Source organism: Pelodiscus sinensis, chromosome 12, assembly GCF_049634645.1.
Source record: "Pelodiscus sinensis isolate JC-2024 chromosome 12, ASM4963464v1, whole genome shotgun sequence".
Lineage (NCBI taxonomy): Eukaryota > Metazoa > Chordata > Testudines > Trionychidae > Pelodiscus > Pelodiscus sinensis.
Window position 1 is genome coordinate 49,224,517 of NC_134722.1, and position 15,913 is coordinate 49,240,429.

General features: G+C 52.4%; 1 protein-coding gene across 4 annotated transcripts in view; it reads right to left on the reverse strand.

Annotated features, from left to right (window-relative positions):
• The window catches only part of HYDIN (HYDIN axonemal central pair apparatus protein), a 389,718-nt gene that overhangs the window by 142,206 nt on the left and 231,599 nt on the right, over window positions 1-15,913 (reverse strand). For all 4 annotated transcript variants that reach the window (XM_075940644.1, XM_075940645.1, XM_075940646.1 and 1 more), the window contains one exon: window positions 15,148-15,461. In XM_075940644.1, the coding sequence (XP_075796759.1) occupies window positions 15,148-15,461 (314 nt within the window). The remainder of the gene's footprint in view (window positions 1-15,147; window positions 15,462-15,913) is intronic.

A 15,913-nucleotide genomic window follows, 5' to 3' on the forward strand; every position in this document is an offset into this window, starting at 1 on the left:
CCCAAGCTATACCAATGGAGGTGGGATCGGAAACTAGCGAGAAACGGACTGCAGCACTGCTACCCCTATAGCTGCACCCTGCCTAGCCTGCTGAGTGACTGCACAGTGGGAAGTAAACACGTGAACCGATGACCACGTGGCTGCCCTACAGATGTCCAAGATCAGCACCTGAGCCAGAAAGGCTGCGGATGACACACAGGCCCTGGTCGAGTGGGCCGTAATGGGGGGCGCTGGCTTCCCTTGCATGTCGTACCACGCCCTGACACAAGCAGTAATCCACGAAGACAGACATTGCGCTGACACCAGGGAACCCTTCATCCTTTCAGCTATGGAGGCAAAGAGCTGTGTGGACTTACTCGTTCTTTCCAAATAAAAAGCTAGTGCCTCCTGACATCTAGTGTGTGTGAGGCCTCTTCTTTCCTGTCCGCATGCAGTTTTGGGTAGAACACCGGAAGGTAGATTTCCTGGGACATGTGAGAGGGGCACACCACCTTGGGCAGGAAGGCCGGATGTGGCCGCAGGATCACTCTGTCCCTAGTAAACACTGTACGGGGGCTCTGAGGAGATGGCACGTAACTCCGAGACCCTGCTGGCCGAAGTGTTGGCTACCAGGAATGCCACCTTCCATGACAGATGGGAGGAGAACAGGTGGCCATTGGCTCGAAAGGGGCCTTCATGAGGCTGCGGAGAGCCAGGTTCAGGTCCCACTGAGGGACAGGCTGTCTGATGTGGGGGTACAGCACCCCTTGAGGAACCTCTTAACCATGGGTATGGCAAATACCGAGTGGCCACCCTCCCCCGGTAGAAGGCCACAATAGCCGCCAGGTGGACCCTAATCAAGGAGAAGGACAGCCCTTGCTGCCTGAGGTCCAGGAGATAGTCTAAAATCCTCTGGGTGGGAACAGACTCCGAGGTCCCACCCTCCTTGACAACCCAAGCCGAGAACCTGCGCCATTTGGCTCTCTAGGTGGCCCTGGTGGAGGGTTTCCTGCTTTCCATCAGGACCCTCTTCACCTGCTCAGAGCATAGGAGTTCCTCCCCCCGGAGCCACTGATCTTCCAGGCCATGAGATGCAGGCAGCAGAGGTCCGGGTGGCACAGGAGGCACTGAGGGAAGCAGGACGGGATCCTCCACGAGGGTGGAGAAGCAATGTTGGCGAGGCCACGCTGGCACAATGAGGATCAGTGTCACTCTAACGCCTGCCTTTATGAGTACCTCGTGAAGGAGGGGAAAGGGGGGGAAGGCTTACAGACGACATTTCGGCCACCGTAATCTTAGGGCGTCCCCCAGAGACTCCGGTTCCCTCCCCCGATGGGAACAGAACACGGGGCATACCCTCTTGCGCCTTGTCACAAATAAGTCGAGGAAGGGAGTCTCCCGCCTGTGGAAAAGCGAGCTGGCCACTTCCCGTTTGAGGGACGGCTCGTGGGCCGCAAACGCCCTGCTGAGGGGGTCCGCTAGCGTATTGTGAACCCCCGGGAGATAAGCTGCGTGCAGAGCCCCCAGAGGCTACCGTCTCCTTGCAGAGGGGAGAGGAGTGAGCACCACCCTGTCTCTTGATATAATACATGACAGCCGTGTTGTCCATCTGAACAGACACACAGGTGCCCCGCAGACGGGGAAGGAACGCCAGGCAGGTGAGCCTCTCTGCCCTGAGTTCCTTGACATTGATATGAAAACTCCTCTCCACCTCGGACCACATGCCCAAGTGGGCTCCCCATCCGGCATCTGAGGCATCCGTCCCCAGCTGCAGCGTAGGAAGGGGCTGCACGAATGGAACGCCGCTGCACACCTTGTCCATCAGTCCAAGGCCAACAGGACATCGGCAGGAATGGTGACCAATCCATCTATCCAGTCGCAGGCTGGCGTCTCACAGCCTGGCGTGCCTCACCACGTAGGTACACACCGCCATATGGCCCATCAGCCTCAGGCATTGCTTCGCCGTGGTCAGAGAGGCGGACTGCAGTTCGTGGACCATTGTCCTTATGGTCTGGAACCTGGGATCTGGAAGGTAGGCCCTCCCCACTGAAGCATTTAGTCTTGCCCCCACGAATTCTATGACCTGGGTAGAAGCGAGCATAGACTTCACTGCTTCCAGCCACAGCCCCAACCTCAAAAAGCTTTGCTTGGCTAGATCTACGAACCTGGAGACCTGATTCCTTGACCTCCTTCTGATAAGCCAATTGTCCAGGTTGTGGTAGACATGGACCCCATTCCTTCTCAGGAAGGCCGCCACCACAGCCATGCATTTTGTAAACACCCTTGGTGCTGTGGACAGGCTGAAGGGTAGCATTGTGACCCTACAAAGAACCGCAGGAATCTCCTGTGGTGAGGAAGGAAGGGATAGGACAGGGATAGACTATCCCCTTGCCACTGCCCTCTAGGACCCAACGGTCCGACGTGATGGTACACCAGGCCTGATGCAAAGGGAACAGTCTGTCTGAGAAGGATCGATCAGACTACGGCTGGTGTGTCGTCCTCGGACACACCCTCAAACACCCGACCTGGGGCCCGGGGACTTCTTGGGCAGCCCCTGATTGTGGTCTGAGCCCGAACGAGAACACCGCCTCTATTTCTGTGCCTGCTGTCAAACGTGGCCCCCTGACTGTAGCCACTCTGCCCCCGGGAGCTCAAGGGGCGGCATTGAGGTGCGGGAGTGTGCAGGCCCAAGGATTTCAGGGTCGCCCTGGAGTCCTTTAGGCTATGGAGCCTGCTATCAGTTTACTCCGAGAACAGGCCTGTCCCCTCAAACGGAAGGTCCTGCAGGGTCGTCTGCATCTCTGGGGGAATTCCGGAGACCTGCAGCCAAGAACTCCGGCGCATAACGATGCCGGTGGCCCTGGCAACAGAGCCTGCCATGTCAAGAGCGGCCTGAAGGGCCAACCTAGATACCACCTTGCCCTCTTCAGCAACTGCTGCAAACTCCTGCTGTAAGTCTGGAGGCAACTTGGCCTTGAACTTATCGGCCACTACTCAATTGTTAAAAGCGTACCAGCTGAGCAGGACCTGCTGCTTAGCTATCCCCAGCTGTAAACCAGCCGTGGCATATGCCTTCCTCCCCAGGAGGCTGAGCTTTTTGGGCTCCTTACTCTTGGGCGTGGGCCCTAACTGTCCCTGCCTCTCCCACTGGCAGGCCGCCTGCACCACTGCCAAGCCCAGCAGGGGGGTGGGAAAATAAGTGCTTGTGGCCCGCCTGAGGGACACAGTACCGTCTTTCTAGCCCTTTCTGCATAGAGGCTATGGAGGCTGGGGTTCGCCACAGGGTCTTGGTGATTTTCGCCACTGTCCTGTTCAGCGGGAGGGCGATCTTCGTGGGGCCCTCCGCCATAGTGTCGTCGAGCACTGGGTCTTCATCCTCCTCTACCTCCTGGGCTTGAACCCCCAAATTCTGGGCCTGCCTTCTGAGGAGGTCTTGGTGTGCCCTGGACTCCATGGAGGGCATCGAGGGCAGCGGGTCGGCCAAGGCTTCATCCCAAGACGAGGAAGATGACTCCCTTGCTACCAGCAGATCCTGCGGGACACTGGTCCCAGATTCCTTTGTCAGACGTGACACTGACTGGGCCTGAGCAAGGGGCTAGGCGACCTGCTGGGAGGGAACATCTGTTCCATGCGACCCTGTGGGGCTAGCCCCGCTCTCTGACTCCGCTCTCACCAGCGGTGTGGCCAAGGGGGCTGACCTACGCTCCAACTAGGAAGAGGCACCAACCGAACCTGATCTCGCCAGGTCCTGACCCTGGGGGTATGCCCACGGGGTCCAGAACGGCCACTGCGGATGGGGATGCCACTGGGGAGGCTAAGTCTGCACCTCTGGATGCTGGTGCCTCTGGGTCTGTGATGGAGAATTTAATCTGAGGGTTCAGATGGGGGCCCAAAACCCCTACCAAATCAATTCCAGACACCCTTCTTAAGCAACCAGCTTTATTCAGGAATGCATTCCAGGGCAAAAATCTCCAGGATACTCAGGAAAAAGTTTCTGCAAAGTTTCTGCAAATGCCCAAACAAAAGGCAAGGTCTTTTGTACTTTCTTACATGGTAATTACCCCTTTCACTGACCACTTACAATTGCATGCATGCCCCTTTGCACCAAATTCCCTCCAATCATCATTTGTCCCCTCACAGTCCCTTTGCAGGCCTTACAACAGGTTCAAACCAGTTTCACCTGTCCCCTCCTTTTGTGTACCTGTGTCCAAGCACGTACCTCTTTACAAAGACCAGACTTAACATCCAGGTCACAGCAGAGGTCATACTGACAACAAATTAAGTTTAGCCTTCATTTGCGACCAGGAACTCGAACGGTGCCGAGACCTGGACCGGTACCGAGGGCCTGACCTGCATGACCTGCTGGAGCGCCTGGAGGAAGCCCTCGAAAAGAAGGACTCTATATCGGATTCAGAGGAATACTCCGATGCCGACCAAGGCAGCGCTGCTGAGCGTTCTGGGTCCCTCTGGGCCTGATTGGACATTGCCGCTGGCTTGCCTCGGTGCCCTGGAGGTGCTGGATGCGGAGTCTGGTGCTGGCAGACGTGGAAGTGGAGACACCTGCAGCCTATCCCTCCCCTGGTCCTATGCCCCCGAGGACAGTGCTGACCAGCTCGACTGGGCAGGCGGCACCGGGAACAGCAGTGCGGAGGCCTGAGAGGCCAGATAACGCAGCGCAGAGACAGACAGCGGTGCCCCAATGGGCGGTACCGGAGCTGCTGTTGGCGCTGAGATGAGCGGTTCCGGGGCAGACGGCAGCGGTGCCAGGGCAGACAGCAGTGATGCCAGCAGAACCACAGGACCACACGGTGCCGGACCAGGAGACGCTGTGAGTTTGATGAGTTCCTGAGCCTCCAGGAACATCTCTGGCCTCAACAGTGGATGGACCTCCTCCACAGACAGGCCCAGAGAATCAGGACTGCTCCCCCGTGAGAGCTAGGTCCCCTGCGGTGCTGCTCCCGTGCCAGAGAGGTGGGGCGCCCTTCCTTAAGGCGCGCCTCCCTGCTTGAAGGCGACCTGCCCCTGCGTACCTTCTTGTGCGACTGCAGGACCGGGGATTGAGAGCGGTGCCGCGGAGCTGGCTGATAGTCCTGCACCGACCCCAGAGCACACTGTACCGACTGAGTGTCCGGTGCCGGGGGTTGAAGCACCGACTCCATGAGAATCAACTTACAGTGGGAGTCATGTTCCCGCTCAGTACGGGGCTTGAAAGACTTGCAAATCCTAGAACACTAGGACTGGAAGGGACCTCGAGAGGTCGAGTCCAGCCCCCTGCCCCTCTTGCAAGTGTCTGTAAGGTGCCCCTCGCCCAAGCACTTTAAACAGTCTTTATGAGAGTCACCGCGGGGCATCGGCTCAGAACAACGCTGGCACGGTTTGAAGCCGTGCAGCCCCGGCATACCCTCCCCTGACACGGGGGAGGGGGGAGTGAATACTATCCAGTACACTAACGATAGAAAAAACAACAGCCAATGCTAACTATAAGTAAACTATTTACACCAAGATAAGAGAAAGCCAAGAGTAGTCTCGCAAGCAAGATGAGCGTTCTGGTCGACTGTCACGGGCGGCAAGAAGGAACTGAGAGGGGGTGGGGCAAGCAGTGGTATATATGCGCGGCTATGGTGGCACCACTGTAGGGGCTCCCCAGGCTGGCCCAACAGGCATTGCTGAGCGTAAAAAAGTTCCGGGAACTGAGCACGCAGTGCGCATGCACCTAGCGGAATGGACGCGAAGAAGAACTGAGCTAACCCCCATTTCCATTGAGAAGCTTTCCCAACGTCTACGAAATCTCATTGCTGGCAAACGCCGTGACAGTGGTGCTGAAGTACCTTTCCTCAGGCTCATCCCTTTCTCCCCAGCAAGCCACCCTCAGGCCATTCCATCAGCCCCTGCAGTATTTCCACCCTCAGACACTTGGACAGTTACATGCTCCCTTCGGGCCATCATTTGGTCGAGCCATAGTCACTGTGGGAAGAGAGATGACAAAAAAAGGGGGGAGGGGCAAGAAAAGCTGAAGCATTCAATGTTTTTTACCTTTGTGCACAAAGCCAGCTCCCAGACTGCTGCACTGGGCAGTACGGGGGGGAGAGGTGTGTGCCCTAGCACCCCAAACCTCCCCTCCCTGGCGGCACTCCACTCCTCCACCCAGCCAGTGGATCAGATGGGGCCGCGCCGCCCATAGTTGTCACGGGCCGCACAGTGAGCCCCTGCGGGCCGCATGCAGGCTTCGGACCTTATGTTGTGCAAGCCTGATCTATCTAGCTCTTTTTTGAACCTGGTTAAAGTCCTAGCCTTTACCACATCCCCCGGCAAGGAGTTCCACAGGTTGACAGCGTGCTGAGTGAAGAAAAACTTTCTTTGGTTTGTTTTAAACCTGCTGCCTATGTTGGGCTCAACAGGTAGTGATCAATGACTTTATGTCTAGTTGGCTGCCAGTATCAAGGCAGAGTGCTTTGGGCTCAGTCCTAGGGCTGACTTTGTTCAACATCTTTATTAATAACTTGGAACATGGGATGGATTGCACCCTCAGCAAGTTCTGGGATGCCACTAAGGATATGTCTACACTACAAAGTTAATTCGAACTAACGGCCGTTAGTTCGAATTAACTTTCATAGTGTCTATACATGCAAACCGCTAGTTCGAACTTAATTCGAACTAGCGGAGCGCTTAATTCAAACTAGGTAAACCTCATTCTACGAGGAGTAACGCCTAGTTCGAATTAAGTAGTTCGAATTAAGGGCTGTGTAGCCACTTAATTCGAACTAGTTGGAGGCTGGCCCTTCCCAGCTTGCCCTTCCCAGCTTGCCCTGGTGGACACTCTGGGCACAACCAGGGAAACTCTTTTGCCCCCCTCCCAGACCCAGAGCCCTTAAAGGGGCACGGTCTGGCTACGGTGCTTGTGCCAGTTGCAAGCCTGCCAGCACCCAGCCAGCAGACCCTGCACCTGGCACAAGATGAGCCAGCCACCCGCTGCCACCCAGCCCTCCGCCTCTTCCCAGGACCAGGCTGGTGGCTCCCAGGAGCCTGCCCGGGGCCGCAAGAGGCGGGCGCCTGTCTGGTCTAGTGTGGAGATCGTGGACCTCATCAAGGTTTGTGGGGAGGCCTCCAATATCCACGATCTCCACACTAGCCACAGGATCATGGCCGTCTACAGCCGCATGGCTGCCAGCCTGGCCACCAGAGGCCACATGCAAACCCAGGAGCAGGTTTGCATGAAAATCAAGTTGGTCCAGCGAGACCCCCGACCCTGAGCTTAGCACATAAGAATGGCCATGCTCTGTGAACACCAACCTGGCACCACAATTGTGTCTTTGTTTGCTGCTTCGCGTGTTTCTGCTCTCAGCAGAGATAGCAGCTGTTCCACTGTAGGAGATGGCAGGCAGTTAGTAAGAGCGTAGGAAGTTCTCTGCTAACATCTGCAATGTGGGGGTGTCCCCTGGTCCCTCAGCCCTACATACTCATTGTGATGATACTAACTAGACCACAGGCGAGTAGCTACCTAGTGTGAAACTCACACTACAGGCTCTTTGGGGCAGAGATCGCACCTTCTTAAGAGTATATACACCCGAGCACAATGTGGCCTTCAGGCTCTACTGCAATGCACACAGGCCACGGAATAGCAATACAAATAGCATGACAAGCAGAACCTGACTCTAGTCAACAGCTGAATTTGGTCTGCAGAAAGCAACATCCACAGTCACCCTCAGGGAATGCTTGCTGCTTGACAGCCCTTCCTCTGACTAGCTCCCTATCTTGGCTGAACAGACTCCTCTGTTGCAGGGGAAGGCGTCTCGGGAAGGTGTTTTCACTTTCCCGTGCTCTCTGCTGCAGACTGGAGTGAGGAGGGGCTAAGAGTCCTTTAAGGACAACACAAGACCACATCACTACTATTTCCTTTCCCCCATCACTTTTCCCCAGCTGGTGCCCTCTTCTGCAGGCCTCTGTTGTCGGATAAAAGCTGCAGGAACAGTGCTATGAGCTTCAAGGACTGTGTGCACATCACTGCTTGCTGCTCCAGGCTTGCAGCCAGGGGACAACTGTCTGAGCCTGCCTTTTTATGGGTACAAACAGCCACCTTCTCCAATGGCTACACTGCAGTGTCTCATTGACTGGATTCCTCAGCTCCTTTGCTTTAAAGATCTGAAGTGTCTTTTCTCTCTGCCTCCAGCAGCTGCCCCGCCAAGACAAATGTCTAAGTTAATAGCAATAGATCCCCTGAGCACCAACATTCTCAGCTGCGACACTTTTTCCAATTTTTCTGAATCTGAATGACCACTCCCTGGTGTCTGATTGCTTCAAACAGCAGCATGGAAATCAATGCTTCTCTGCAGAGCTAGTGCAGCGGTGCCTCAGCTTGTCCTGTCATGGCCCGCCCTGCAGCCGGGAACAGAATCAGCATGTGCCTTCCACTCCTGGTCCCCGCTCAGCAGAGGATGGAAGGCTGAGCCGGGAGCAGCACGGGGGATAGGAGAGGACTTGGGACTAGAGATAGAACGGGGCTGTGGCTAGAGGCAGAGCAGGGCTAGATAACCTGGGTGACCAAGAGAAAGGGAGGAGTTGAGAGTTGTGGGCTGCTGGCCTGGGCCCCACCTGACAACCCTTGAATGTTCCTCTGGGGGCACCCCGACAATTTGGGCATCGCTGGGCTAGAGGGAAAACAATAAAGGCAGCTCATAAGATGAGGACTTCCTCCTTTCCAGAATGGATGAGTGCCATAGCCGAATGAAAGGTTATGTTGGAAAAGGTCATTCCATAGAAGCTGGGGGCCAGATCCTTAGCTGGGGTATACTGGCATAGCTGCATTCACTTGGGTTTTGCTCTGCCAAATCTCACTAGTTCAGCGTCTGGCCCTGTATCTCAAGACATTTAAATAATCTATGACATCACAGACCAGCATTTTAAAGTCTAAACCCAATTGCTGCCCAAATGCTGGTTTGTGGAAAAGGGCACAAGGTAGGAAAACAAATGTCAAATTGTGGCAATTAAGGGGGTGGCATTTTCCAATGTCCAGAACCACTTGTCTCAGTGTTGTGTTAAGAAGCTGTCTCTGCTTGGCTTAATGATACCTAGTAGCAGTCACTTCAAAGGACTCTCTCACGGCAGCAGCCCACAACTCTCAACTCCTCCCTTTCTCTTGGTCACCCAGGTTATCTAGCACTTATCTTGCAGCCTGTGCTCCCCTGTGCTACTGATTCCTTTATTGGTCAGCCCCATCAGTTTCTCGGCCCGATGCTGCGTGCCTGTTAGACTGAATGTGGGTTCTGGTCTGGGCCCAGTTTCCTGGTCAATGATCTGGATGACCACGCTTCAGCGCATGAACTGGGAACCACATGGCTGAATTTTGTGGTGGATCGTCTCTCTGAGTGTCATAGTCTTCTCACCTGTCCTAAATGCATATACAGGGGGAAGCTCCTTGGTGCTGCACCCTCGGGACCTGAGCGGTCCAACTGACCCAAGGTCCACTCTGCTGCCCATTGCAGGCCCACTGCCCCCAACCCTGCTGGGCTGCGCTTCCTGCCCAGGCCCAGGACTACGCTCCCCAGTGTGCTGACTCCAGCTGGGGCTGTGCTCCCGGGCATGAGCCCTGCTGCCTCTGGCTTGGGCAGTACTATGCTCACCATTGTGCTGGCGCTACTGCCACCGAGGCTGGGCTCCAAGGCAGGGCTGTGCGCCCTGCTACCAGCCTCGGTGGGGACTGTTCTCCCCACCACACCAGCCCTGCTACTGCTGGGGCTGCATTCTCCACCAGCAGCTCAGCCCCTGAATCTGGCCAGCCGGGGCTCTCTGGTCCAGCAACATCTGTGGTGCTGCTGGACCCCAGATGTGGCCAGACCAGAGTCCCAGATTTTAGAGGTACAAGCAGTAACCGGATGCAAATGACCCTAATGTACCTGACAAACAAACCAAGGTGTGCACCTTCCCTTTGAGGATAGGGTCTAAGTCTCAATTATCACACGGATCTGCAGCCATACCACCTTGTGCTACGATGGTCCTGTGTGATCTCACAGCTAACTGAGCTGAGCCGAGAGCAGTCTGCTTGGTAACAGGGTGCAGGCTGCATACTCAAGACTGATCGTTTCTTTTTAAAGTGCATTTACTTCTGATTAGATGTGAATCAGAATCAAAATCTCAGGTTCAGACACTCCTAAATTGAGGGTTATAGAAATCTGGATCCAAATTCCGTGGCTTTGCCCTATCTGCAAGTCTTGAACTGCACTCAGATACCACAGTGGGAAGTGTGCTATAGAAACCAGAGTAGAAACCACCAGAATAGGATGAAAGAACATCGTAATAAAGGGAACAGCGTTCTTGGACAGAGTGACACCAGAGGGTCTAAGCACCAAATACTTCCCATGCTCTACAGTACTGGAGCATGTGCTGCAGGAGACACAAAGACAAAGCGGGGAAAGGGAAAGAAACCAGGTACAAATAAAACAGAGCCGGTCTGGAAAACTGTGATGCCGCAGTGTCATTCCTTTCCACAACAGCAGCAAATATCATACCCTGCCCTAGAGACTTCACCAGCAGCGCCTATTGTCAGTGCACAGACAGAACCAACAAGGCAAAGAGACAGCACTGATTCCTACTGATGCCATTGCCCGAGCTCAGCCACTACACTTACACCAGCACACTGCTCCCAGCAGTTGAAATCAACATTGTTCTATAAACACGAGTGGCATACTCGGGTGCATTAGGAGGAGCACTGCCAGCAGAGCCAGAGATGTCATTATTCCCCTTTATTCGGCACTGGTGAAGCCACATCTAGAGTATTGCGTCCAGTTCTGGAAAGGATGTGGATGCATTGGAGAGGGTCCAGCGGAGGGCAACCAAAATGATTTGGGGGCTGAAGCACATGACCTATGGGGAGAAGCTGAGGGATTTGGGTCTATTTAGTCTGCAGAAGAGAAGAGTGAGGGGGGATTTGAGAGCAGCCTGCAACTTCCTGAAGGGAGGTTCCAAAGAGGATGGCGAGAGGCTGTTCTCAGTGGTGGCAGGTGGCAGAACAAGGAGCAATGGGCTCAAGTTGTGGTAGGAGAGGTCCAGGTTGGATATTAGGAAAAACTATTTCCCTAGGAGGGTGGTGAAGCACTGGGATGGGTTCCCTAGGGAGGGGGTGGAGTCTCCATCCCTAGAGGTTTAAAAGTCCCAATGTGACAAAGCTCTGGCTGGGATGATTTAGTTGGGGCTGGTCCTGCTTTGGGCAGGGGGCTGGACGCGATGACTCCTGAGGGCTCTTGCAGTCCTAGGATTCTGATTCTCTATGATTAAGAGTGGCCCTGTGGCACCTAAGAGATGAACACAATATAGAGAGTCACGATTCTATATGATCCTATATATTTTTGTTAGTCTCTAGGGTACCGCAGGACTTCTTGTTTTTAAAGTGACAGACTGATAGAGCTACTCTCTGAGATTAATTAATACAAGAGGCAAGAGTGTTAGCCCTGTCAGAAAGTCATGCAGAGCATAGCCTTGGTATTCCAGTCTTATACACACAGAGAATGAGAACAGCCATCTAGGTAATGCAGAGATAATGGCATTTACATGTGGGAAATTTGAGTCTGCAGGGGAGCTGTACTGAAGTTTCAAATATAAAATAACCATTCAGAGAACAAAATGTCTAAATCTCTCTAGGTTGGCCAGCTCACCATCCCTTGCAGTGTCAGCAAATTGTCACTGGTATATGAGAGGAGAAAAGTCACTGTGACGGGGCACTCTATATTCTTCATGGAAACATGCTTATGAATATGAATATGACATAATTGGAAACCCCTTTATGCAAAATACTTCATGTAAGGTATCATTAGAAAAGTTATAATCTGCTGAATGTGTATATTCTATTAGTGTCCATGTATTATTCCTGAATTTGAAGGTAGAAATATGAAGTATTAACCTGTGTTACTGATGTAAACATGCTGAGAGCCAGTAGGTATTTCAGAAACATTGATAGTTCATGAGGGGGGGGTCAATGATTTGTAAATGAGTTTTTTTTCTTATGGGCCAATATGTAGGAGGGGCTGAAAATCCCACAAGAGCATGTGTTCAGGTCAGCTGATATGGGAGTCCATCATCAATGTAGGGCTTTTCCACATGGAGGGAGGGGTGAGGCTTGCCAGCAAACAAAGACTTCCTGCCTTCTGCACAACCTGTTTAAGAGGGGAGCCAAGAGCTATGGCCGCCACCCATTTACCATCTAAGAAGTCTGCTGGAAACAACTGAAACTGAGCATTAAGAAGAGCTGGGCCCAACCTGGAGGCTTCCCAGTCAGTGAAGATGGCTAGAACTACTGTGCGGGTCAGGTATTAATGTAACAAGTTTCTTGGTGTACTAAGCTTAGCAGGCATGTTTTGTTTTCTTTTCATGAGTAGCTTACTTTGTTCTGCATGCTGTAACTTCTAGCCCCTTAATCCTACTTGTTATACTTAATAAACTCACTGTTGTTTATTCATAAACCCAGTGCGAATTGTTACTGGGGCGGGGGGAGCAGCGCACCTCTCTCTTTAGCTAAGAAAGAGGGCAAACAGCGTAAGCTGTAAAACTGTATAGAGGGGAGATGGGGTTCAGGTCCCACTGGGGCTGTGCAGCTGAGTGCAGAGATGAATCCCTTTGGCTGAGCTGCTCTCAGTGTCTGTATTACACTGCATAGGGCTGCAAGCCCATCTCGTGTCAGTGCTGGAGGGAGGCGGAGGGGCCTGGCTCAGCGAGGCAGAGTAAGGGAGGCGCACAGGAAGGTTGGCTCAGTGTGATGTCATCATGTCAAGAGACAGTCACGAGGGGATCTCATCTCTGTCACTGAGCCTGTCACATCGATGTGATGTCAGACTCGTCGCATTCTGAATATCTAAAACCAGAAGAGGCAGAGAAGAGCAGCACAGTCACTGCCACCAGCTACCTGCAGACCATGGGGGACGTGGGTACCTCACAATGTTCTGGACTCAGCTGCTACGGGATGCTGTGCAAGAGCTGCCATCCGTTAATGGGACTGGCTGTGTTTTTAATCCAAATTCTGCGGTTTTTTACAACCCAGTGGCACAGGAATAGTTTTTGGGGTGGGGGTGCTGAGCTGCACCTCCCCCTTACCTTTTTACATGCCTCTCACTGGCCCTAGGGCTGGGCTGGTAATCAGGACCCCAGGCCAGCAGCTCCTCTTGATAGCATATGAACCCAAAGGCTTCCAAAGAGACTGAGAAATAGGAAACAACACCCCCCTCTGATCCTGCTTCTCCTCCCAATATTCGGCTCTCTGTGCTTGTGTCTTTCCGATAAGCTCAGAAGCCCCAGTTCCTTTCTGAACACTCACATTTTATTTATTTTTAATCTTCTTTGGGGAACCTGGTATCAAAGCTGTCACAGACTTGATCTCTACACATATGTTCTGTGTGATGGCACCTTCTCGAGGTACCTAATATCTGTCCTCAAGTACAGAGACACTCCTCAGCCACTCCCAAGTACAGAGACACTTGTTCTTTTCTCTGGACATTCATGATATTCAGAGCAGCACATCATAAGAAAGGTTGATTGGAGTCTGCAGCCTAAGTTACATGAAGCTCTAGCTATATGAAATGAAAGACCGCTTTCCTATCATACTAAACTGTCAAACTGTTCCTCGGTTGGCAGGAAAGACAAACGCCATTAAAGGATGTATTCTGCTGTCAGATTGATGCTAGGATTCATACCTGTATTCCTTTGCCTGTATCTTGCTCTGAGCTCTACATGTCACAGGCTCAGACTCCATGGGAGAAATTTAAGGGCAATTAAAATCTGGAAGCAGATTCAGGCCTTGTACTTCCAAAAACAGAAAGATATTTAAAACATAGCAACAACTACCAGCAAATGGTCACAGATTAAAATAACTCCATGCCAGTTTCACTGTTATTCTAAAATGTATAATCACTGTTCAATAGCCAACTTTAGAGCCTCTCGTTAGCTTGTAATTAAACATGAATCTACTTTGCCTGGAGATGACTGGAGCCCTCAGGCATTGATATTATAGCCCATGCCCATTCCTCAGCCCACCTGGTTCTACTAGTCTCTCCAGCCTTTTCTCTCTGTACATCCTGGGACCCTTGTTAGCCTGATTCTGCACAGGCCTCGAACTTCTGTGGGAGCAAAGGGCTCCCAGCACATAGCTGCAGGGTCAAACCCTGCATGCAGGAATTTACTCCCCAAACTCTCCAGGTGTCACTGGCTGATCTCCTCCACTTCCCAAAATGTCCCTCCTGGGGGCCAGCCCCTGCTTTCCCAAGTGAAATTGTTTACGGATGGTTTGCGTTATCCAGAATGGCAGCACATCAATAAGTCTGTTAGGTTCCCTGGGGCATGATGAAATAAATATTTGCTACTGCATTTAGATTAACTGCCAAACTCTACTTCTGTATTGTGCCTCTCTGGGGAGAGCTGACGGACATGTATCTGCAGAAGTGCTTTTCTGGTTATACTGCAGGATCCAATCAACCATCTTCTGGGAACCCCCAACCAAAGCCGAGCTGTTCTGATCCCCTAAGGACAGGCACTGAAAGGAGAACAGTTATGGCTGAGCTACAGAATGCACTCTTCCTGTACAGAGAGTTTAACAACAGTTCGGTGCATGTGATAACCACTTTCATGGGCTAGAAAAAAGCCCTCGGAAGGATAGGAGGCCTGACAACGCCCCACTGGGCCAGGAGGCCTGATAAAGTCTCTACACCACCTCACCCCCCCCCCCCCCCCCATTGTGGCTGCACCAGGGCTGGCAGTAGAGGGACAGTAGATTGGATTTCTGCACTGTATATCTCATGGACAGGCTGGTGGTTTGGGTATAACTATGGGATATAGGGCTTGGTGAATCCATTGGCCCCAACTCCTCCCACAAATGATCCGAAAAGGCTTCAGCTGTCATTGCAGTGAACTGATTAAGCAAGCAGTTGCAAAGATAGGGGGCTGCTCTGCTAACTCCTGTCCCAGCCTGGGTTTAGCAGGATGGATACTGCCCCCCTCACAACACACCACATCACAGCTCCCCTCTCCTAGTCAGACTGGCAGGGTGCCACAGCAGACAGTGGCAACTACTTTCAAATGGAGGAAGTTTAAAGCAATCAGTCTAATGCCACTTGGGTTTCACGAAGGAACAAAACATTAACAAAAGAAAGAGGAGAGCTCCAAGGAGAATAGAATAGATAATGGCTCATCTACCTTATCTGTTTCCCATAGCTGTCCATCAGGAAGGACCAATGGTACTTGACGAGGAGTGGGCTGCAGTTGGTCATTTTGATGTAACGTACAACCTCCGTGTCATTCAAAATGCAGCCAAAATCCAAATCCATGGTTTGGAAGTGAAGGTTTGGGAAGTGCACTTCGCCCCGCAGGGTGACCTGGTCCTCATGAGGATGTTCCAAATACTGGATAGTCAGGACCCCCTCTGCAACCCGGGTGTTCAAATCCTTTCTGTAGAAAGGGTCAAACCTGATGGAGACACGCTGTTCCTCTCCAGTCCCCAGTGTCCTAGGCTGCATTGAGACACACAGGGGTTAAACACTGTTGGACTGAACTTTACCAGTCTAATGCTGTGAACACACAAAAAAAACATGGGCATCTCAACCCATCCATCATGGAGCCTCTCGATAGCATGCCTAAGTGTCTGACAGATCAGCCCAGACTGAGTCATGTTCAGACCTTCTCCAAGTCACACACTCTCCTCTCCATTTCATTAACCCAGCAGAAGATAGTTTTGCTGAATTTTGATCCTCTCAAAGTTTTGGCTAACCAGAATATTGCTCGGTTCATATTGTACTGCAGAGAGACTGCTTAAAAACAAAAAGGCAAACAGAAGCCAGTGGAAAAATGAAGACAGCATATTATGAACTGGCTGTCATGTATGTGTCATGACATCTCCTGTATAAAACCTGCTCCCTAGGTGTCATAAGCTCTGTCTAGTTAATAGTTATAGAGCATCCCCTGT